The sequence below is a fragment of the Rhinoraja longicauda genome, chromosome 41, assembly GCF_053455715.1.
Source record: "Rhinoraja longicauda isolate Sanriku21f chromosome 41, sRhiLon1.1, whole genome shotgun sequence".
Taxonomy (NCBI): Eukaryota; Metazoa; Chordata; class Chondrichthyes; order Rajiformes; family Arhynchobatidae; genus Rhinoraja; species Rhinoraja longicauda.
In genome coordinates, this window is record NC_135993.1 from 4,111,978 (window position 1) to 4,135,014 (window position 23,037).

Consider the following 23,037-nt stretch of genomic DNA (forward strand, 5'->3'; position numbering starts at 1 on the left):
TCTTGTTATGAAGGCCAACATTCCATTGGCTTTCTTCACTGCCTGCTGTACCTGCATGCATCCCCACCCGAAACGTCACCTGTCCATGTTCTCCAGAGGTGCTGCCTGACCCGCTGATATACTCCAGCAAAGGTAGACATAAAACGCTGGAGTGACTCAGAGGGACAGGCAGCATCTCTGCAGTGTGACATTTCGGGTCCAGACCCTTCTTCAGACGCTACTCCAGCACTTTGTGTCGATCTTTTAAAATATAATCGTGCAACTGCTTTAAGCATAAGAAAATAACTGCAGATGCTGGTACAAATCGAAGGTATTTATTCACAAAATGCTGGAGTAACTCAGCAGGTCAGGCAGCATCTCAGGAGAGAAGGAATGGGTGACGTTTTGGGTCGAGACCCTTCTTCAGACTGCTTTAAGCAAATACATTACTGGAGGCAGCGAGGTGTGCCTAACTTTATGATATTCTGGGAACAGGAAGTAGCAAGGTATGACAAGAAGTTGGAAGGTTGACAATAACTCGGAAACAGGAGGGGGAAAGAATTGACCATCACTATACCACTTTGGGAATAGAGGTGGGAGAGCAAGGTAGGACTGTCAAATAGACAATAGGTGCAGGAGGAGGCCATTCAATGTGATCGTGGCTGATCATTCTCAATCAGTACCCCGTTCCTGCCTTCTCCCCGTACCCCCTAACTCCGCTTTCCTTAAGAGCTCTATCTAGCTCTCTCTTGAATGCATTCAGAGAATTGGCCTCCACTGCCTTCTGAGGCAGAGAATTCCACAGATTCACAACTCTCTGACTGAAAAAGTTTTTCCTCATCTCAGTTCTAAATGGCCTACCCCTTATTCTTAAACTGGCCCCTTGTTCTGGACTCCCCCAACATTGGGAACATGTTTCCTGCCTCTAACGTGTCCAACCCCTTAATAATCTTATACGTTTCGATAACTCCAGCATTTTGTGAATAAATACCTTCGATTTGTACCAGCATCTGCAGTTATTTTCTTATACTATAATGTGATCATGGCTGATCATTCTCAATCAGTACCCCGTTCCTGCCTTCTCCCCATACACCCTGACTCCACTATCCTTAAGAGCTCTATCTAGCTCTCTCTTGAATGCATTCAGAGAATTGACCTCCACTGCCTTCTGAGGCAGAGAATTCCACACATTTACAACTCTCTGACTGAAAAAGTTTTTCCTCATCTCCGTTCTAAAAAGTTTTTCCCCATCTCCGTTCTAAAAATAATAACAACCTGGGAACAGGAGGTTGGAACTAGGTGTTACAACAAGTTATAACAATTTAGGAAGAGGAGGGGGAAAGAACTGGCTACTAATTTATAGCAATTTGGTGAAGGGGATAAGAGCAAAGTATGACTACCGATTTAGAGCAAAACACAAGTGCTGGAGGAACTCAGCGGGTCAGGCAGCATCTGTGGAGGGAATGGACAGGCAACATTTTGGGTCAGGACCCTTCCTTCTGATGGATTAGTGGGGGGAGAGCTGGAGTGGGGCCAAGTCCGGCAAGTCCGGCTTATACTCGCTGGAATTTAGAAGACTAAGGGGGGATCTTATTGAAACATATCAAATTCTAAAGGGTTGGAGAGGCTGGATGCGGGAAGATTGTTCCCGATGTTGGGGAAGTCCAGAACCAGGGGTCACAGCTTAAGGATAAGGGGGAAGTCTTTTGGGATCGAGATGAGAAAACATTTCTTCACACAGAGAGTGGTGAGTCTGTGGAATTCTCTGCCACAGAAGGTAGTTGAGGCCAGTTCATTAACTATATTTAAGAGGGAGTTAGATGTGGCCCTTGTGGCTAAAGGGATCAGGGGGTATGGAGAGAAGGCAGGTACAGGTTACTGAGCTGGATGATCAGCCGTGATCATATTGAATGGCGGTGCAGGCTCGAAGGGCCGAATGGCCTACTCCTGCACCTATTTTCTAAGTGATAGGTGGATACAGGTGGGGTGGGGATTGGCAAACCTCTGTACACGTGACAATAAACTAAACTGACAAAGGCAGGAGATGAAAGGGTGTCAAATAATGAGAGAAGAGGAGGAGTGAAATGTAAAGCCGGAGGGAGGGATATGGGTGGGATGGGACCAGGGGGAAAGGGAAAGGGGGGGGGGGTTAAAAAGGAAATATGAGGTAGGAAGAAGGGTAATGGACAAGGTAGGACACAAAGTGCTGGAGTAACTCAACGGTCAGGCCTGGAGAACATGGATAGTTGACGTTTAGGGTTGGGACCCTTCTTCAGACTTTTCATAACTTGTGTTGACTCGGACACAATTGCCAGGAGTCTCAAGCTTTAACATTTTCTTTAAAAAATGTTTTTAATTTAAATTTTAACAAAGCACATACATGTTGCAACTCATAGTACCCAAGGATACCTACATTATAAATTCAATTGTACATGTATTGTTCTGTATTATCTCCCCACCCCCAACCCACCTCCCCACCACCCCCCAATTAGAAAAAGGAAAGAGAGAAAGAAGAAAGAAAGAAAGAAATAAAGAAATAAAGAAACCTGGAGTCAAGAAGGAAACACTTCCGGCTAATTTCTTATTAATTTCTTATTAAGGGTATCAAAACTATCCTGAATTTATATATTTCCAATTCTTAATCCTAATTTTAAAATGAATGGGTTCCAAACTTTCAAAAAGAAATCATATCTATTTCTCAGATTATAAGTAGCTTTTTCTAATGGGATACAACTACGCATTTCTGCGTACCATCTTTCAATTCTTATTTCATTGTGATCTTTCCAAGTGACCGCTACACATTTTTTTGCTATTGGTATTTTGAGAAATCTTTCCTGATATTTATCTAAAATTAACCTTGGTAATATTCCTTTAATATCTCCCAATAAAAACAACCTTGAATCCAATGGTATGGTCTTATTCATCAATTCTTCCAAAAAGCTTTAACATTTTCAAGCTGTACCTATCTTCTTATCAACAGGAAATTTGCGGCAGTCCTCAGTTTATCGTGGATGGGACCACCAGGACGGACATCTGTCAGGGAGCATTGGGTGAGAGCATTGAACTGAGTAAAGCTACAGCATTTACCTTGTCTTCTTGCTTTTGAGGCAGCAGAAGTTATGAAGCTGCTTCTACTTCTGCTGTCTCAGTTTGTTGTCGTTAGCCTGACTGAGGTCAGTTGACTGGGCCCCATTTACCTGAGCCCCATTTACCTTGTGAGGATATCAGTTCAGTGTAGTTTATGGTCACGTACAGGTAGAGTGAAAAGCTTTTGTTGCGTGCTAACCAGTCAGAGGAAAGGCAATAGACAATAGGTGCAGGAGGAGGCCATTTGGCCCTTCGAGCCAGCACCACCATTCAATGTGATCATGGCTGATCATTCTCAATCAGTACCCCGTTCCTGCCTTCTCCCCATACCCCCTGACTCCGGTATCCTTAAGAGCTCTATCTAGCTCTCTCTTGAATGCATTCAGAGAACTGGCCTCCACTGCCTTCCGAGGCAGAGAATTCCACAGATTCACAACTCTCTGACTGAAAAAGTTTTTCCTCATCTCCGTTCTAAATTGCCTACCCCTTATTCTTAAACTGCGGCCCCTTGTTCTGGACTCCCCCAACATTGGGAACATGTTTCCTGCCTCTAACGTGTCCAACCCCTTAATAATCTTATACGTTTCGATAAGATCCCCTCTCATTCTTCTAAATTCCAATAAATACATGATTACAATCGAGCCATTTACAGTGTTTAGATACGTGATAAGGGAATGACGTTTAGATATGTTCAGTGTTCGGAAATAAGCTGCCAGAGGAGGTAGTTGAAGCGGGTACTGTAACAACATTTAAAAGACATTTGGACAGGTACATGGTGGATAGGAAAGGTTTAGGTGGACATGGTTCAAACGCAGGCAAATGGGACTGGGTTGGATGGGGCATCTTGGTTGGTATGGGTGTGTGGGCCAAAGAATCAGCTGAGGCAATCCAACAGCTTGAAAGTTATAGTTCCCAACACCTCACTAGGACAAAGAGTTATAACGATGAGGAGAGGTCAGTGGAGTGGGAAACAGGACCATAAAAGTGCCTGATAGACACAAAGTGCTGGAGTAACTCAGCGGGTCAGGCAGCATCTCTGGAGAGAAGGAATGGATGACGTTTCGGGTCGAAACCCTTCCTCATTCCTTCTCTCCCGAGATGCTGCCTGACCCGCTGAGTTACTCCAGCATTTTGTGTCTACCTTCGATTTAAAGCAGCATCTGCAGTTTTCTTTCCTACACAATAAAAGCGCCTTGCTTGTTCGAACGGGAGTTTACAAGGAAATAGTCTGAAGAATCCAAGGATTAATTTACAAGGAGAGGTTTCACAAAGTAAGGATGTATTCCCTGGAATTTAGACGGTTGAAGCTATAACGACACGGTAGCGCAGCGGTAGAGTTGCTGCTTTACAGCGAATGCAGCGAATGCAGCGCCGGAGACTCAGGTTCGATCCTGACTACGGGTGCTGCACTGTAAGGAGTTTGTACGTCCTCCCCGTGACCTGCGTGGGTTTTCTCCGAGATCTTCGGTTTCCTCCCACACTCCAAAGACGTACAGGTATGTAGGTTAATTGGCTGGGTAAATGTAAAAATTGTCCCTAGTGGGTGTGGGATAGTGTTAATGTACGGGGATCGCTGGGCGGCACGGACTTGGAGGGCCGAAAAGGCCTGTTTCCGGCTGTATATATATATGATGATGATGATGATGATATTAAGGAGGAATGGCACTGGAGTAGGTTATTGAGTCAGGAACTTGGGGAACACTCTAAAAGTTGGAGCTCAACATTGCCGGAATGAAGTTGGAACCACAGCCACCGGCAGAGGGGGGCGGAGATTCTAAAACTCACTCTCACTGTCTACCAAAAGTTAACTGTCAATTTTATTGTGTAGCAAAAAAACTGCAGATGCTGGTTAAAATCTAGAGTAGACACAAAATGTTGGAGTAACTCAGCGGGTCAGGCAGCATCTTAGGAGAGAAGGAATGGGTGACGTTTCGGGTCGAGACCCTTCTTCAGACATAGTCGGAATGAAGAAGGATCTCGACCCGAAACGTCACACTCTCCCGAGATGCTGCCTGACCCGCTGGGTTACTCCAGCATTTTGTGTGTCTACCTTCGATGTAAACCAGCATCTGCAGTTTTTCTCCTACACAAAGCCATCTTGTTCTCAGGTGATTGCTGGTTCCTGTCTGTCATTGCGTGTCTCAGCCTCAACAAGGATGTGATGAAGCAGGTGATTCCCACAAACCAGGGATTCGGGACGGGCTACTCAGGATATTTCCGCTTCAAGGTACGTTCTTGTCATTCTAAGTCCAAAGCCCATAAGACATAGTAGCAGAATTAGACCATTGTAATTCTGCCATTCAATCATGGATGCTCTATCTTTCCCTCTCAGCACCATTCTCCTGTTGTCTCCTCGTAACCTTTGACACACTTTCTAATCAAGAACCTTTCCATCTCTATTTTAATTATACCCAATGACTCGGCCTCCACTGCCGTCTGTGGCCATGGATTCCACAGATTCACCACCCTCTAAAGAATTTCCCCCTCAGCTCCATTCTAAAGGGTACATCCTTTTATTCTGAGGTTGTGCCCTCTGGTTCTACACTCTCCCACTAGTGGAAATGTTCTCTCCACATCCTCATTGTCATCAATGTCAACAATTAGTGATCATTGTCATCAATGTCAACAATTAGTGATCATTGTCATCAATTAGTGTCAACACTAATCTTTCCTTCAAAGAAAGACACAAAATGCTGGAGTAACTCAGCGGGACAGGCAGTATCTCTGGATAGAAGGAATGGGTGATGTTTCGGGCCGAGACCCTTCTTCAGACTGAGAGTCAAGGGCGAGAGAGAGACACAGAGATAAGGAAGTGTAAGGTGTGAAAACGAGACAAAGGGGTGGAGTTCAATGAAAATGTAGACTACATCCTTGTTAGCTCGGAGAAAGTAACAACAAAACCAACAGAGATAAAATGTAATTGGGGACAGTCAGACTCGTAGGAGAACTGAGAAGGGGGAGGGATGCAGAGAGAGAGGGAAAGCAAGGGTTAACTTGAAGTTAGAGAAGTCAATATTCATACCGCTGGGGTGTAAGCTGCCCAATCGAAATATGAGGTGCTGTTCCTCCAATTTGCGCTGGGCCTCACTGACAATGGAGGAGGCCCAAGACAGGAAGGTCAGTGTGGGAATAGGAGGGGGTTTAGCAACCGGGCGATCAGGTAGGTTTAGGCGGACTGATCTTTCAGATCCCACGGTTTCTTTTGGGGCATTATTTCCTTTAGTGCCAGCAGGCTGGAGTTTAGAGAGAGAGAGAGAGAGAGAGAGAGAGAGAGAGAGAGAGAGCTGTTGTCACAGCTTTCCAGGGTACGATTGAGATCAGATCTGGAACAGCATGTGCACGATTTTGGTCTTCTCATTTGTGAAAGGATATACTAACGGTGGAAGCAGTCCAAATGTGATTCAGGAGGCAGTTTCCTGGGATTAGAAGGTCGTACTATCTCAAGTGATAAAATAAATTAGATTTATATTCTTTGGAATTGAGGAAAATTAGAGTGATTTTATGAAACATAAGATCCCTAACGGGCAGAACATAAACAAAGTGCTGGAGTAACTCAGCAGGTCAAGCAGCATCTCTGGAGGACAGGATAGGTGATGTTTTAGGTCGGGACACGAGTTACTTCAGCACTTTGTGTCGTTTTTGGTCAACCAGCATCTGCAGTTGATGTTGTTCGCAGGAGAAGTTAATGTTGGCACTATCATATCATATCATATCATATATATACAGCCGGAAACAGGCCTTTTCGGCCCTCCAAGTCCGTGCCGCCCAGCGATCCCCGTACATTAACACTATCCTACACCCACTAGGGACCATTTTTACATTTACCCAGCCAATTAACCTACATACCTGTACGTCTTTGGAGTGTGGGAGGAAACCGAAGATCTCGGAGAAAACCCACGCAGGTCACGGGGAGAATGTACAAACTCCATACAGTGCAGCACCCGTAGTCAGGATCGAACCTGAGTCTCCGGCGCTGCATTCGCTGTAAAGCAGCAACTCTACCGCTGCGCTACCGCGCACTATTAAATTGTTTCCCAGGGCAAGAGGCATAAGTTAGAATTCCATCCCAGATACAGCATGTAGGCTGATGTTTGAAGTAGGAATTGTCTTGGGTTGCCACTGACGTTCTAACACTTTGCTTGTCTTATTGCTTGCCCAAGTTCTGGCAGTATGGGCAGTGGGTAGAGGTGATAGTCGACGATCGGCTGCCCACCGTCGACACCAAGTTGGCCTTTCTCCACAGCAAGGACAACAATGAGTTCTGGAGCCCACTCCTGGAGAAAGCTTATGCCAAGTAAGTGCCGCTGAATGCACGCAACATCAGCCTGCTCATAAACTATCTTTAATGTGGCTAAATGGCAGTAGAGTGTGGGGTGTGGAAGTGGAAAGGATTGGGGACGTGCAAAGATTTGGGGAAGGTGGGGAGGGATGAGGGAGAGGGGAGTCAGTCTACCCCATGACAGAAGGGGGGGGGAGTTGTACAGTTTGATAGCCACAGGGAAGAAGGATCTCCTGTGGCGTTCTGTGCCACATCTTGGTGGAACCAGTCTGTTGCTGAAGGTGCTCCTCAGGTTGACCAGTGTGTGATCGTGGCGAAAGAGTGTTTTCTACTGGGGGATCCAGTTGAGGCAGAGACGGATAGATTCTTGATTAGTGCGGGTGTCAGGGGTTATGGGGAGAAGGCAGGAGAGTGGGGTGAGGAAGGAGAGATAGATCAGCCATGAATGAATGGCGGAGTAGACGAGATGGGCCGAATGGCCTAATTCTGCTCCTATCACTTATGTGCTCTGATGGAACATTCAGCTATGAAAGAGGCCCAAGGAACTGCAGGTGCTGGGATCTTGAGCAAACGCCAAGTGCTCGTGGAAGTCAGCGGGTCAGGCAGCATCTGTGGAGGAAATGGACAGGTGTCGTTTTGGGTCGGAGTGTCCTAATACATCCTATATTCCTCCTTTCATTCAGGGAATTCTGTCCTCTACAGTTGATTTGCTTGGAATATAATGGGTCAAACCCAGGGTCTGAAGAAGGGTCTCGACCAGAAACGTCACCCATTCCTTCTCTCCGGAGATGCTGCCTGACCCGCTGAGTTACTCCAACATTTTGTGTCTGTCTGTGCTTAGTGCATTGCAACGTGTGCCAGATAACCGAGCCTTTCCTTCCTCTCTCCCCACTGCCCCGCAGGCTGAAGGGCTGCTATGAGTCCCTGTACATTGGTTTCCCTCTGGAAGCGATGGTTGATCTCACGGGGGGAGTGCCGGAGTTGTTTCAGATGGACGAGATGCCCAAGGACCTTTGGAAGTTCCTGAAGAAACTCCTGGAGAAAGGCTCCATCGTCTGCTGTGCTAAACCGGTAACTGGGAGCAGCATTTAAGAAATAGTACGATGCGATAGATACGATTGATCCAGGAGGGAAATTAATCTGCCAACAGTCATAAAACACAAAATACATGAAATTAAAGTGACAGGTGGAAAGGATTGGGGATGTGCAAAGATTGGGGGATGGGGGGAGGGTGGAGGGAGAGGGGAGTCAGTCTACCTCATGACAGAAGGGGGAGGAGTTGTAGTTTGATAGCCACAGGGAAGAAGGATCTCATGTGGCGTTCTGTGCTACATCTTGGTGGGACCAGTCTGTTGCTGAAGGTGCTCCTCAGGTTGGCCAGTGTGTGATCGTGGTGTAAGAGTGTTTTCTACTGGGGGATTCAGTTAAGGCAGAGACCGATAGATTCTTGATTAGTGCGGGTGTCAGGGGTTATGGGGAGAAGGCAGGAGAGTTGGGTTAGGAAGGAGAGATAGATCAGCCACGATTGGATGGCGGAGTAGACGTGATGGGCCGAATGGCCTAATTCTGCTCCTATCACTTATGTCCTCTGATGGAACATTCACCTATGAAAGAGGCCCAAGGAACTGCAGGTGCTGGAATCTTGAGCAAACGCCAAGGGCTCGTAGAAGTCAGCAGGTCAGGCAGCATCTGTGGAGGAAATGGACAGGTGACCTTTTGGGTCGGAGTTTCCTAATACATCATATATTCCTCCTTCATTCAGGGAATTCTACAGTTGATTTGATTGGAATATAATGGGTCAAGGTCAGGTTTATTGTTATACATGCACCAGTTGGGTGAGGTACAGGAACAATGAAAATCTTGCTTGCACCATCAGAGTCACATAGACTCAGGCAACACACAAAAACAACGAGAATTAATTACACATAAAATAAAAGACTGCAAAAAAAGTTCAACCACATTATTAGAAAGGAAAATCCATGGTGGTGCAAGTGTAGGTTAATTAACTCTGTAAATTGTAAATTCTCCTAGGTTCACTAGGTTAATTCCCGGAATGGCGGGACTGTCATATGTTGAAAGACTTGAGCGACTAGGCTTGTATACCCTGGAATTTAGAAGGATCAGAGGGGATCTTATCAGAACGTATAAGATTATTAAGGGTTGGACACGTTAGAGGCAGGAAACATGTTCCCAATGTTGGGGGAGTCCAGAACCAGGGGCCACAGTTTAAGAATAAGGGGTAGGCCATTTAGAATGGAGATGAGGAAACACTTTTTCAGTCAGAGAGTTGTGAATCTGTGGAATTCACTGCCTCAGAAGGCAGTGGAGGCCAGTTCTCTGAATGCATTCAAGAGAGAGCTAGATAGAGCTCTTAAGGATAGCAGAGTATGGGGAGAAGGCAGGAACGGGGTACTGATTGAGAATGATCATCCATGATCACATTGAATGGTGGTGCTGGCTCGAAGGGCCGAATGGCCTACTCCTGCACCTATTGTCTATTGTCTATTGACCACCTCTGTGCTCTATGACCCAATGACTCTATCAGATGGCTGACGTTTGAACTCTTTGTTCCCTGTGCAGGGTCCAGTGGGAGTATTGAGTGAACAAGGCATTATCTCTGGGCATGCATACTCGGTGACCGGTGTTGACCAGGTGAGCCGTTCCTGTTGCATGCACTGCATTTGTGTTTGTTGTAGAGTGACTGCATGGGAGCTCCCTGCATCTTGCACCTGTGTTTGAAGGCTTGACGAGAGACCCTCTCGCGTGTAGGAAGGAACTGCAGATGCAGGTTTACACCGAAGATAGGCACAAAATGCTGGAGTAACTCAGCGGGACAGGCAGCATCTCTGGATGGAAGGAATGGGTGACGTTTCGGTGCAAGACCATTCTCGGACTCGACCTGAAATGTTACCCATTCCTTCTCTCCAGAGATGCTGCCTTTCACGCTGTTACTGAGTAAACCAGCATCTGCGGTTCTTCCGACACAAGTAGAGACAGGAGGTGGCCATTCGGCCCCTCGAACCCTGTCCACCATTCAACAAGATCTGGGAGATAATTTTCAGCTCAACGCCACTTTCCCGTATCAAACTCGTGTCCCTGAATATACACACCATGCCTGTGTGCAAATGTTACCATGGAGTCTCTTTTAAATATTTCTCCACCCACTGGAGCAGTGCATGGTGCTGCCTTATACCGCCAGAGACCCCGGTTCGATCCTGACCTCGGGTGCTGTCTTTCTGCAGCTTGCACATTCTCCCTATGACCACGTGTGTTTCCTCTGGGTGCTCCAGTTTCCACCCACATCCCAAAGACGTGCGGATTAATTGGCCCTCTGTAAAGTGCTTCCTGTGTGCAGGAAGTGGATGAGAAAGTGGGATAAGGTAGAAATCGTGTGAAAGAGTGATTGATGGTTGGCATGGACTCAGTGGCCGAAGGGCCTGCTGTACCTCCAAACTAAACTAAACCTTAGCCCAATGTCCTCTGGTTGTAGACTTCCCTATCCTGGGGAAAAGACGGAAGGTCGCTCCTCAGCTCCGACCACCAGGGAAATAGGTCCCAGAGTGTCCCAGCTTGTCCTTAAGGAACACTCCCTCCAGTCCAGCCAACATTGTATTCAGATCCTGCCCTCCTTGCCTGCAAGGCTAGACATTCTAGCCTTAGAGGGAGTACAGAGAAGGTTCACCAGATTGATTCCTGGGATGGCAGGACTTTCATATGAAGAAAGACTGGATAGACTCGGCTTGTACTCGCTGGAATTTAGAAGACTGAGGGGGGAATCTTATAGAAACATATAAAATTCTTAAGGGGTTGGAGAGGCTAGATGCGGGAAGATTGTTCCCGATGTTGGGGAAGTCCAGAACCAGGGTCACAGCTTAAGGATAAGGGGAAGTCTTTTAGGACCGAGATGAGAAAACATTTCTTCACACAGAGAGTGGTGAGTCTGTGGAATTCTCTGCCACAGAAGGTAGTTGAGGCCAGTTCATTGGCTATAGTTAAGAGGGAGTTAGATGTGGCCCTTGTGGCTAAAGGGATCAGGGGGTATGGAGAGAAGGCAGGTACGGGATACTAGCTGGATGATCAGCCATGATCATATTGAATGGGGGTGCAGGCTCGAAGGGCCGAATGGCCTACTCCTGCACCTATTTTCTATGTTTCTATGCAACGTGCTGACGTTTGTGAGGGGTTTGCGGACTGGTGATTGCTTTTATTTGTGGCTTCCAGGTTCAACAGCGGACAGACCGGGTGGAGTTGGTGCGGGTCCGAAACCCCTGGGGCAGAGTGGAGTGGAATGGGCCCTGGAGTGACGGGTAAGGGAAGAGGGAGGGGGAGAGAGAGAGAGAGAGAGAGAGAGACAGAGAGAGACAGAGAGAGAGAGAGAGAGAGAGAGAGAGAGAGAGAGAGAGAGAGAGAGAGAGAGAGAGAGAGAGAGAGAGAGAGAGAGAGAGGAGAGAGAGAGAGAGAGAGAGAGAGAGAGAGAGAGAGAGAGAGAGAGAGAGAGAGAGAGAGAGAGAGAGAGAGAGAGAGAGAGAGAGAGAGAGAGAGAGAGAGAGAGAGAGAGAGAGAGAGGAGAGAGAGAGAGAGAGAGAGAGAGACAGAGACAGAGACAGAGACAGAGAGAGAGAGAGAGAGAGAGAGAGAGAGAGAGAGAGAGAGAGAGAGAGAGAGAGAGAGAGAGAGAGAGAATTAGAGTGAGAGAGAGAGAGAATTAGAGTGAGAATTAGAGTGAGAATTAGAGTGAGATAGTGACAGAGAGAACGAGAGAGAGAATGAGAGTGCGAAAGAGATCGAGAGTGAGGGAGATTGAGAGGGAGAGAGAGAACGAGAGAGTATGAGAGGGAGGGAGCGCGCAAGAGAGAATTAGAGTGAGAGAGTGACAGAGATTGGAGAGAAAGAGCGAGAGAGAGAGAGAGAAGGAGAGAGAGTATGAGAGAGGGAGAGAGAGCGCGAGGCAGAATTAGAGTGAGAGAGTGACAGAGAGATTGAGAGAGAAAGAGCAAGTGAGAGAGACCTACAGCAAGAGAGAGCGAAAGAGAGAAACAAAGAGAGAAACAAAGAGAGAGAAAGTACGAGAGAAAGCACCAGTATCTTGGTGTTGCGGACCGAGTTCGTTGCTGAATCTTGAGTTGCTCCAACAGTGAGGGTTTCAGCATTGTATTAAAGTTATAGTCAAACAATGTGGAAACATGTCCTTCAGCCCAACGTACCCATTCCAACCAACGTATCCCATCTACACTAGTCCCACCTGCTGCATTTGGCCCATATCCTCCAAACCTGTCCCAGCCATGTACCTGTAGAATTGTTTCTTAAATGTTGCAATAGTCCCTGCCTCAACGACCTGCCGGTAGGAAAATAACTGCAGATGCTGGTACAAATCGAAGGTATCACAAAATGCTGGAGTAACTCAGTGGATCAGGCAGCATCTCAGGAGAAAGGGAATGGGTGATGTTTCGGGTCGAGACCCTTCTTCGTTCCATGCACACACCACCCTTTGTGTGAAAACCCTTTGTGTTGAAAGATGTTCTTTGTCCCTGTGCAGATCCGCAGAGTGGAGCAAGGTCTCAGACAAACACCGTCTACAGACCGTACACCTGGACGATGGAGAGTTTTGGTAAGAACCTCTGTTCATCCCCCACTAACGATCCAACCATCCTCCTTTCCCCAGCCCCACTCCCTACCAGCTTGTCGGAAACACCACTGAGCTCCGTGATCATTGACTTGGGGGTGTGGAGGCAGGTTGGATTTTAGATTTAGATTTAGAGATACAGCGCAGAAACAGGCCCACCGGGTCCGCGCCGCCCAGCGATCCCCGCACATTAACACTATCCTACACCCACTAGGGACAATTTTTTACATTTGCCCAGCCAATTAACCTACATAGCTGTACGTCTTTGGAGTGTGGAGGAAACCGAAGATCTCGGAGAAAACCCACGCAGGTCACAGGGAGAACGTACAGACGGCGCCCGTAGTCAGGATCGAACCTGAGTCTCCGGCGCTGCATTCGCTGTAAGGCAGCAACTCTACCGCTGCGCCACCGTGCAGGTTTGCCAGATCTGATCTAATGCTTGGGGGCACAAAGGTTACTCAGCGGGTCAGGCAACATCTCTGAAGTACATGGAAAGGCGATGTTCTGGGTTGGGACCCTTCTTCAGGGCGGCGCGGTGGCGCAGCGGTAGTGTTGCTGCCTTACAGTGAATGCAGCGCCGGAGACTCGGGTTCGATCCTGACTACGGGCGCCGTCTGTACGGAGTTTGTACGTTCTCCCCGTGACCTGCGTGGGTTTTCTCCGAGATCTTCGGTTTCCTCCCACACTCCAAAGACGTGCAGGTTTGTAGGTTAATTGACTTGGTATAAATGTCAATTGGCCCTAGTGGGTGTAGGATAGTGTTGATCCACAATAGTGGGGATCACTGGTCGGCGCGGACGCGGTGGGCCAAAGGGCCTGTTTCCGCGCTGTATCTCCTAACTAAGTTGTCTTCTCTTGAGTCTGAAGAAGAGTCCTGACCCAAAAAGTCACCTATCCATGTTCTCCAGGGATGCTGCCTGACCTGCACTGTGTGTCCTTTTGAATGATGGTGGCATTCCAGAGCCTTTTCAATAGACATTTGGATATGCAGGGAATGGAGGACTATGGATCATGTGCGGGCAGATAAGAGTTGGTCTTGGTATAATGCTTGGCATAGACATTGTGGGCCGAAGGGCCTGTTTCTGTGCTCTTCTGTTCTAGATAGACACAAAATGCTGGAGTAACACAGCGGGCCAGGCAGCATCTCTGGATAGAAGGAATGGGTGATGTTTTGGACCCTTCTTCAGACTCCAGAGATACTGCCTGTCCCACTGAGTTACTCCTCGTCTTGTGTCTAACTTCAGTGTCTGCATCTGCATGTGCTGTTCCATCCGATACCTTACTGTTCTAGGTTCCATGAAAGGTTAGGCCGACTCATGATATCATTAGTTGCAGCGTTTCAGGTCGGGACCCAATCTTCAGATGAATGATTGTGTGTGCGCAGTTGGTTTCCCTGCCTGACCTTGCTTTTTTGTGTCTGCCTTTAACGAGGATGTCCATTGGGGACTTCAAGAGCAACTTTGCCTCTGTGGAGATCTGCCACGTGAGCCTGGAGCAGCTGTCCAATGCCGAGGGCAAGCTGAATCCCTGGGTACAGACGGTTTACGAGGGTCGCTGGGTTCGGGGCTTCTCGGCCGGAGGCAACCTACGCCACAAAGGTAGGGCGCGCACAGATCCTCGGCGGTTCAATACAGAGCGGTGCATCTACCCTATCCATCCCTCTCGTGCACCCAGAGAGTTGTGAATTTGTGGAATTCTCTGCCACAGAGGGCAGTGGAGGCCAATTCACAGGATGAATTTAAAAGAGAGTTAGATAGAGCTCTAGGGGCTAGCGGAATCAAGGGATATGGGGAGAAGGCAGGCACGGGTTAATAATTGTGGATGATCAGCCATGATCACAATGAATTGGATAGACTCGGCTTGTACTCGCTGGAATTTAGAAGATTGAGGGGGGATCTTATAGAAACTTACAAAATTCTTAAGGGGTTGGACAGGCTAGATGCAGGAACATTGTTCCCGATGTTGGGGAAGTCCAGAACAAGGGGTCACAGTTTAAGGATAAGGGGGAAGTCTTTTAGGACCGAGATGAGAAAGTTTTTTTTCAAACAGAGAGTGGTGAATCTGCGGAATTCTCTGCCACAGAAGGTAGTTGAGGCCAGTTAATTGGCTATATTTAAGAAGGAGTTAGATGTGGCCCTTGTGGCTAAAGGGATCAGGGGGTATGGAGAGAAGGCAGGTACGGGATACTGAGTTGGATGATCAGCCATGATCATATTGAATGGCGGTGCAGGCTCGAAGGGCCGAATGGCCTACTCCTGCACGTATTTTCTATGTTTCTATGAATGGCGGTGCTGGCTGGAAGGGCCGAATGGCCTTATCCTGCACCTATTGTCTAGACAATAGACAATAGGTGCAGGAGTAGGCCATTCGGCCCTTCGAGCCAGCACCGCCATTCAATGTGATCATGGCTGATCATTCTCAATCAGTACCCCGTTCCTGCCTTCTCCCCATACCCCCTGACTCCGCTATCCTTAAGAGCTCTATCTAGCTCTCTCTTGAATGTATTTCAAAGAATTGGCCTCCACTGCCCTCTGAGGCAGAGAATTCCACAGATTCACAACTCTCTGACTAAAAAAGTTTTTCCTCATCTCTGTTCTAAATGGCCTACCCCTTATTCTTAAACTGTGGCCCCTGGTTCTGGAATCCCCCAACATTGGGAACATTTTTCCTGCCTCTAACATGTCCAACCCCTTAATAATCATATACGTTTCGATAAGATCCCCTCTCATCCTTCTAAATTCCAGTGTATACAAGCCTAGTCGCTCCAGTCTTTCAACATATGTACCTCTTCTGGCTCAATGCTACTGCAGGCTGCATCTGATCCAAGCTGCTCGCCTCTCGGAGCGGCGCCTCATCCCCTCTGGTCTGCGCCGCGGCAGGCTGCATCTGATCCATGCTCCTAGCCTCTCCGAGCGGCACCCTGTCACCTTAAGCCCCCGGCCGCTGCAGCTTTCCACTGTACCTCGGCACAGGTGACAATAAACTAAACTGAACCCGTTGCTTTGCAGGCAAGTACTACTGGATGAACCCGCAGTTCAAGCTCACCCTGTTCGAGGAGGACGACGACCCCGATGATCCCGCGGTGGCCTGCACCTTCCTGGTGGCCCTGGCACAGAAGCACAGGCGGAGGATGCAGATGGCGGGAGCCAGCTTCCTGTCCATCGGCTTTGACATCTTCCAGGTGAGCTCTCGACACTACACACCCCCTCCCCACATGGCCCCCTCCCCACACGCCACCTCCCCCCTCCCCACACGCCACCTCTCATTGAGGGAGTGCAGCGTAGGTTTACTAGGTTAATTCCCGGGATGGCGGGATTGTCATATGTTGAAAGACTGGAGCGACTAGGCTTGTATACACTGGAATTTAGAAGGATGAGAGGGGATCTTATTGAAACGTATAACATTATTAAGGGGTTGGACACGTTAGAGGCAGGAAACATGTTCCCAATGTTGGGGGAGTCCAGAACCAGGGGCCACATTTTAAGAATAAGGGGTAGGCCATTTAGAATGAGGGTGAGGAAAAACTTTTTCACTCCGAGGGTTGTGAATCTGTGGAATTCTCTGCTTCAGAAGGAAGTGGAGGCCAATTCTCTGGATTCTATCAAGAGAGAGTTAGATAGAGCTCTTAATGATAGAGGAGTCAGGGGGGATGGGGAGAGGGCAGGAACGGGGTACTGATTGTGAATGATCAGCCATGATTACAGTGAATGGCGGTGCTGGCTCGAAGGGCTGAATGGCCTCCTCCCGCACCTATTGTCTCTTCACGGCCCCCCATCTAACTGCCTCTGTCCTCTCTGCAGGGAGACCCAGCTAGAGCCTTCTTGACACAGGAGGATCTGCAGGCGGCAGTGCCTGTGCTGTCCACCAAGGAGCACAAGGACAGCAGTGAGGTGTCTCTGCGAGCCTGCCTCCCCCCGGGACACTACTTCATCATCCCCTCCACCGCCAACCCCAATGAAGAGGGCGAGTTCGTCCTGCGAGTCTTCACCGAGAAAGGGAACCGGGCTGCGTAAGCAAGGGCTGCTTCCCCCCAGAACTGGGACGCCGAGAATTGGTGGAGGGGTGGGGGGGAGGAAAAGGCTGTCGCCTGGGCTTGAGGAAAGATTGCCCAATCTGGGACTTTCCTCTTTGGAGCGAACGAGGCTGACGAGTGAACTTAGGGTTGCCAACTGTCCCGTATTAGTCTGGATATCCCGTATTTTGGACTAAATTGGTTTGTCCCGTACGGGACCGCCCTTGTCCCATATTAGGCCCGGGGGTGCTGTAGGCCCGGACACTGTAGGCCCGGACACTGTAGGCTCGGGGCATGCTGTAGGCCCGGTCAGTGTAGGCCCGGACAGTGTAGGCCCGGACACCGTAGGCCCGGACACCGTAGGCCCGGACACCGTAGGCCCGGACACCGTAGGCCCGGACACCGTAGGCCCGGACAGTGTAGGCCCGGAGGCCTGGGCGCCGCCTAACGGAGGTTGTGTAGCAACCCGCCTCCCGGCCCGGGCGACCGCCATTGGTGGGAGGGAACACGTGGCCGCTGGCTGGATGAGGTCACGTTGGGTGCTGGATGGTGACGTCACCTTGTCCCTTATTTGGGAGTGAGAAAGTTGGCAACCCTAGGTGAACTTTACTTGGACAGGTACACGGATAGGAAAGGTTTAGAGAGAGATGGGCAAAACACAGGCAGGTGGGACTAGTGTAGATGGAATCATGTTGGTCGGTGTGGGCAAGTTAGGCCGAAGGGCTTTTTTCCACGCGCATGTCTCTTTTAAGGTGTCCAAGATCATGAGGGGCATAGATGAAGTCAATGCTCACAGTCTTTTTCCCAGGGTAGACCATTCTAAAAGTCGAGGGCATAGACTTATGGTGGGGAGAGAGATTTAAGAGGGACCTCAAGAGCATTCGGAGGGTAGCCCGTATTTGGAATGAGCTGCCAGACGAAGCTAGAGAAGCAGATTTAAAAGACATTTGGACAGATACATGGATAGGAAGGGTTTGGAGGGCTGTGGGTCAATGATTTCAAGGGCCAAATTCAGACAAAAGGGGAGAGTCTACTATGCAAGCTTGGTAGGCATGAACAAGATGGGCCGAATGGCCTCTTTATCTACTCTAGAGCTCCATTACTTCACGACAGGACATTCAGTGCAGCAAGACTTTAAGATCTTTGAAGTGTGTGGTAAGCAGGCAGTTTTAAAGAGGGATTAGAACACGCAGGGGATGGGGGGGCAGTTAGTGCCTCTGCCTGACAGCTCCAGAGATGTAGGTTCCACCCTGACCCTGGGTGCTGCCTGTGCGGAGTTTGCACATTCACCCCACGACCACATGTGTTCCTCCTGGGTTTCAACCAGTTTCCTCCCGCCTCCCAAAGGCAAATTGGTTGGTTCGTTGCCTCCAGTAGATTGTTCCTCAGTGTAGAATCAAATGTAGAATCAAAGGGGAATTGGTGGGCGAGTGAGAAGAATTAACCTGGGGTGGGCCACTTGGAACAAAAAGGGACTGGGGTGGGGTAGAAGGAAGAGGGACCATATTGAATACTTTTATAACTTTGTCGGCAACTCTTGCATAATTGTTCTCTGTGCAAACAAACAATCTCACTGTACCAACTCCGGTGATTCAGCAGTCGAGCTGCTGCCTCACAGCGCCATCGACCTGGGTTCTATCCTGAATACGGGTGTTGCCTGTACGTTCTCCCCGTGACCACGTGGGATTTCTCCGAGATCTTCGCTTTCCTCCCACACTCCAAAGACGTGTGGGTTTGTAGGTTAATTGGCTTGGTATAAATGTAAAATTGTCCATTGTGTGTGTGTAGGGCAGTGTCAGTGTGCGGGGATCGCTGGTCGGTGTGGACTCGGTGGGCCGAAGGGCTTGTTTCCGCGCTGTATCTCTAAACTAAACTAAACTAACCACGACAATAAAGAATCAATCAATCAATGGTGGGCTGCAAGGAGCTCTGATGGGCTGAATGGCCTCCTTTTGTGCTGTAATAAGTCAGTAAGGAAATGAGAAGTTTTCAAGACAGCAGGGGCAGTGGGCATTTAGAAGGATGAGAGGAGATCTTATCGAAACGTATAAGATTATTAAGGGGTTGGACATGTTAGAGGCAGGAAACATGTTCCCAATGTTGGGGGAGTCCAGAACAAGGGGCCACAGTTTAAGAATAAGGGGTAGGCCATTTAGAACTGAGATGAGGAAAAACTTTTTCAGTCAGAGAGTTGTGAATCTGTGGAATTCTCTGCCTCAGAAGGCAGTGGAGGCCAATTCTCTGAATGCATTCAAGAGAGAGCTAGATAGAGCTCTTAAGGATAGCGGAGTCAGGGGGTATGGGGAGAAGGCAGGAACGGGGTACTGATTGTGGATGGACAGCCATGATCACAGTGAATGGCGGTGCTGGCTCGAAGGGCCGAATGGCCTCCTCCTGCACCTATTGTCTATTGTCTCATCATCGAGCTGAATCCAAGAACTCACAGGCATGCTGTCAGATTGGTTGAAAGTCCTCTGGTCTGTGTCTTAGGCGGTGGAGACGGCCTCAGCTCTCATGTTCGGTTGTTCGATCCCCGAGTCTCCTGCAGGAAGCGAGGAGCCTCAGTGGCTGTAAACCATTCAGCATGCCCGTAAATCCCCGCTCCCCGTCCTCCCGGTCACTATCGGGCAGCTCACTGCCGGCAAGCTCGGGAGATGGAGTAATGCAGGCCGTGAAGGGAATGAGGTCGGGGCAGTGGTCGGAGGCTGGGAGTCCGCTCGGTGAGGTCCACGCACATACTGCAACGATTTCAACTCTGACCTGAGAACTGGACATCAGTCAACATGCACAAAACACGCATGGGCGGTTCACAAATCAGTATGGTGGTATTAACTTATCCTTCTGTCTTCCAGACCGGTGGAGAGGAGCATGCCGGCAACCGACAGCCCACAGGCAAGTGGAGAGATGAGTGTGTGTGTGTGCATGGACATATGTGTGTAATTTATGTGTGTACATTTGCATGTGCAGATGTGCATGTGCATTTACATGCGTGTGTGATGTATGTGTGTGCATGTACACTGTGTGTGTGCATGTACGTGTGTGTGTAATGTATGTGTGTGCATGTACACAGTGTGTGTGTGTGCATGTACATGTGCGTGTAATGTAGGTGTGTGCATGACAATAGACAATAGGTGCAGGAGGAGGCCATTCGGACCTTCGAGCCAGCACCGCCATTCAATGTGATCATGGCTGATCATTCTCAATCAGTACCCCGTTCCTGCCTTCTCCCCATACCCTCTGACTCCGCTATCCTTAAGAGCTCTATCTAGCTCTCTCTTGAATGCATTCAGAGAATTGGCCTCCACTGCCTTCTGAGGCAGAGAATTCCACAGATTCACAACTCTCTGACTGAAAAAGTTTTTCCTCATCTCATTCTAAATGGCCTACCCCTTATTCTTAAACTACCCCAGACGCTCCCTGACTTACGGTGCTCCGATGCGTGCAAAATTCAGACGCGTTCATTAGAAACCGCACTTCGGATTTTGAATGTTGATCATTTCCCAGACTCGCAGGCCTCTGCTGCTGCCGCCACCCTGTTATCTCTTCAGCCCGGCAACAGGATCAACATTTACCCGCCTTGGTGGCTGCAACAGCGTCACTCAAACGGCCTCCTGGGCGCATGCTCCTTAGCGAGGAGGCTTCTGGGAGCATTAAATGCATTTTCGACTGATGATATTTTCTGTTTACATTGGGTTTTTTCAGAACGTAACCCCATCGTAAGTTGAGGAGCACCTGAATTCTTATAGATTTCGGCTTATCACTGTCACGTGTCCCGAGATACAGTGAAAAGCATTTGTTTGTTACTCTCCAGTCAAACCATATAATACGTGAGCACAATCAAGTCGTACACAAGTACAGCAGGCAGCATAAAGAGAAATATACCAAGAGTCAAGAGTGTTTTATTGTCTCATGTCCCAGCTTATGGAAGGACTGTTCAGTAGTCTACTAGCATTGAATGGTGGTGCTGGCTCGAAGGGCTGAATGGCCTCCTCCTGCACCTATTGTCTATTGTCTAACAGCAGGGCAGAAGCTGTTGACTTGAATCTGGTGGCTTGTGCTTTCCGGTTTGTGTATCTTCTGCCCGACGGGACAGGGGAGAAGGGGGAATGACCGTGGTGAAAACATTGAGCATCTTTAACCCTTTATCTCCAGGTTATGCCTGACCTCGCCTACTGTCCAATTCCCTCTGCTGAAGATTCCAGGGACCTGTTTGACAAGTATTGTGGGCCGGTGAGTTTGCGCTCATTTGATCCTCTCATTCCCTCTGCTCACTCGCGGGCCTGCTGTCTTCTGCCCTTGCGGACTTGTCAATTAAACCTTGCTCCTACTCCAAGGTAACGACCAAGGTGGCTGCCTGGCTGGGTGGGATGGTAGATAACATGTATCAAGGCCTCTGGGAGTTCATCCAGGGCTAGCGACCTTTGGGATGGAGGGCACGGTGGCGCAGCGGTAGAGTTGCTGCCTTACAGCGAATGCAGCGCCGGAGACTCAGGTTTGATCCTGACTACGGCCGCCGTCTGTACAGAGTTTGTACGTTCTCCCCGTGACCTGCGTGGGTTTTCTCCGAGATCTTCGGTTTCCTCCTACATCCAAAAGACGTACTGGTTTGTAGGTTAATTGGCTGGGCAAATGTAAAAATTGTCCCTAGTGTGTGTAGGGTAGTGTTAATGTGCAGGGATCGCTGGGCGGCGCGGACCCGGTGGGCCGAAGGGCCTGTTTCCACGCTGTATCTCTAAATCTAAAAAAATCTAAAATCTAAAAACTCAAATGATCCAACCTTTGTTGGCACTGGACTGGCCGACTTTCAACATTTAATATTCCAGCGTCCGTTTAATTCACCTTTCTTTAAAGGTGTTACCCAGTAGAAGGTTTGCACAAGATCACGAAGGGCATCGGTGAAGTGAACACTCACTCTTTTTACCCAGGGTAGAGTATTATATCATATCATATCATATATATACAGCCGGAAACAGGCCTTTTCGGCCCTCCAAGTCCGTGCCGCCCAGCGATCCCCGTACATTAACACTATCCTACACCCACTAGGGACAATTTTTTTTTTTTTACATTTACCCAGCCAATTAACCTACAAACCTGTACGTCTTTGGACGTCTAAAACAAGAGTGCATAGGGTTTAGTGTGAGGGGGGAGAGATTTAGGAAACGTCACCTATTCCTTTTCTCCAGAGCTGCTGCCTGACCTGCTGGGCTACTCCAGCACTTTGTGTCCTCTGTCGGGATATTTGCATGCCTAACAATTAGTTTAAGTGGGTAGAGATACGTGTATTAATTCTCATTCTTTGCATTGATGGAGGGGAGGGGAGGAGGGGGAAGATCGTGCACGTCAATACTGTATCTTGTTATTCCCTGAAGCTCCTTTGCTGTCCTTGCAGGACGAGGCCATATCAGCGTTGGAGCTGCAGAAACTACTGCAGGAAATATTACAGAAAACCGGTAGGCATGCGAGAATTTACAAGAACACAAGTCTTTAATTTAAGTTAGGTGTTGCATTCAACGCTTGTCTTCTTTTCTCTCCAGCTCTCAGTGAGAAGTGGGATCACTTCGGCCTGGATGACTGCAAGAGCCTCATTTCCCTGACAGATGTATCCTTCTGTAGCATTAGAAGCCCCTGTGTGGTCAGGGCAGGGTAGGGTGGGGTGACAATAGACAATAGACAATAGGTGCAGGAGGAGGCCATTCGGCCCTTCGAGCCTGTACGCACCGCCATTCAATGTGATCATGGCTGATCATTCTCAATCAGTACCCCGTTCCTGCCTTCTCCCCATACCCCCTGACTCCGCTATCCTTAAGAGCTCTATCCAGCTCTCTCTTGAATGCATTCAGAGAATTGGCCTCCACTGCCTTCTGAGGTAGAGAATTCCACAGATTCACAACTCTCTGACTGAAAAAGCTTTTCCTCATAGTTCTAAATGGCCTACCGCTTATTCTTAAACTGTGGCCCCTTGTTCTGGACTCCCCCAACATTGGGAACATGTTTCCTGCCTCTAACGTGTCCAACCCCTTAATAATCTTATACGTTTCGATAAGATCTCCTCTCATC

General features: G+C 48.7%; 1 protein-coding gene across 1 annotated transcript in view; it reads left to right on the forward strand.

Annotated features, from left to right (window-relative positions):
* Nucleotides 1–23,037, forward strand: part of LOC144611668 (calpain-9-like) — a 41,034-nt gene that overhangs the window by 2,286 nt on the left and 15,711 nt on the right. The window contains exons 2-15 of the mRNA XM_078430873.1: nt 2,960–3,029; nt 5,175–5,293; nt 7,227–7,360; nt 8,248–8,416; nt 9,926–9,997; nt 11,567–11,652; nt 12,882–12,953; nt 14,400–14,566; nt 15,977–16,149; nt 16,769–16,977; nt 19,833–19,872; nt 21,133–21,210; nt 22,370–22,430; nt 22,515–22,579. Of these exons, the coding sequence (XP_078286999.1) occupies nt 2,960–3,029; nt 5,175–5,293; nt 7,227–7,360; nt 8,248–8,416; nt 9,926–9,997; nt 11,567–11,652; nt 12,882–12,953; nt 14,400–14,566; nt 15,977–16,149; nt 16,769–16,977; nt 19,833–19,872; nt 21,133–21,210; nt 22,370–22,430; nt 22,515–22,579 (1,515 nt within the window). The remainder of the gene's footprint in view (nt 1–2,959; nt 3,030–5,174; nt 5,294–7,226; nt 7,361–8,247; nt 8,417–9,925; nt 9,998–11,566; nt 11,653–12,881; nt 12,954–14,399; nt 14,567–15,976; nt 16,150–16,768; nt 16,978–19,832; nt 19,873–21,132; nt 21,211–22,369; nt 22,431–22,514; nt 22,580–23,037) is intronic.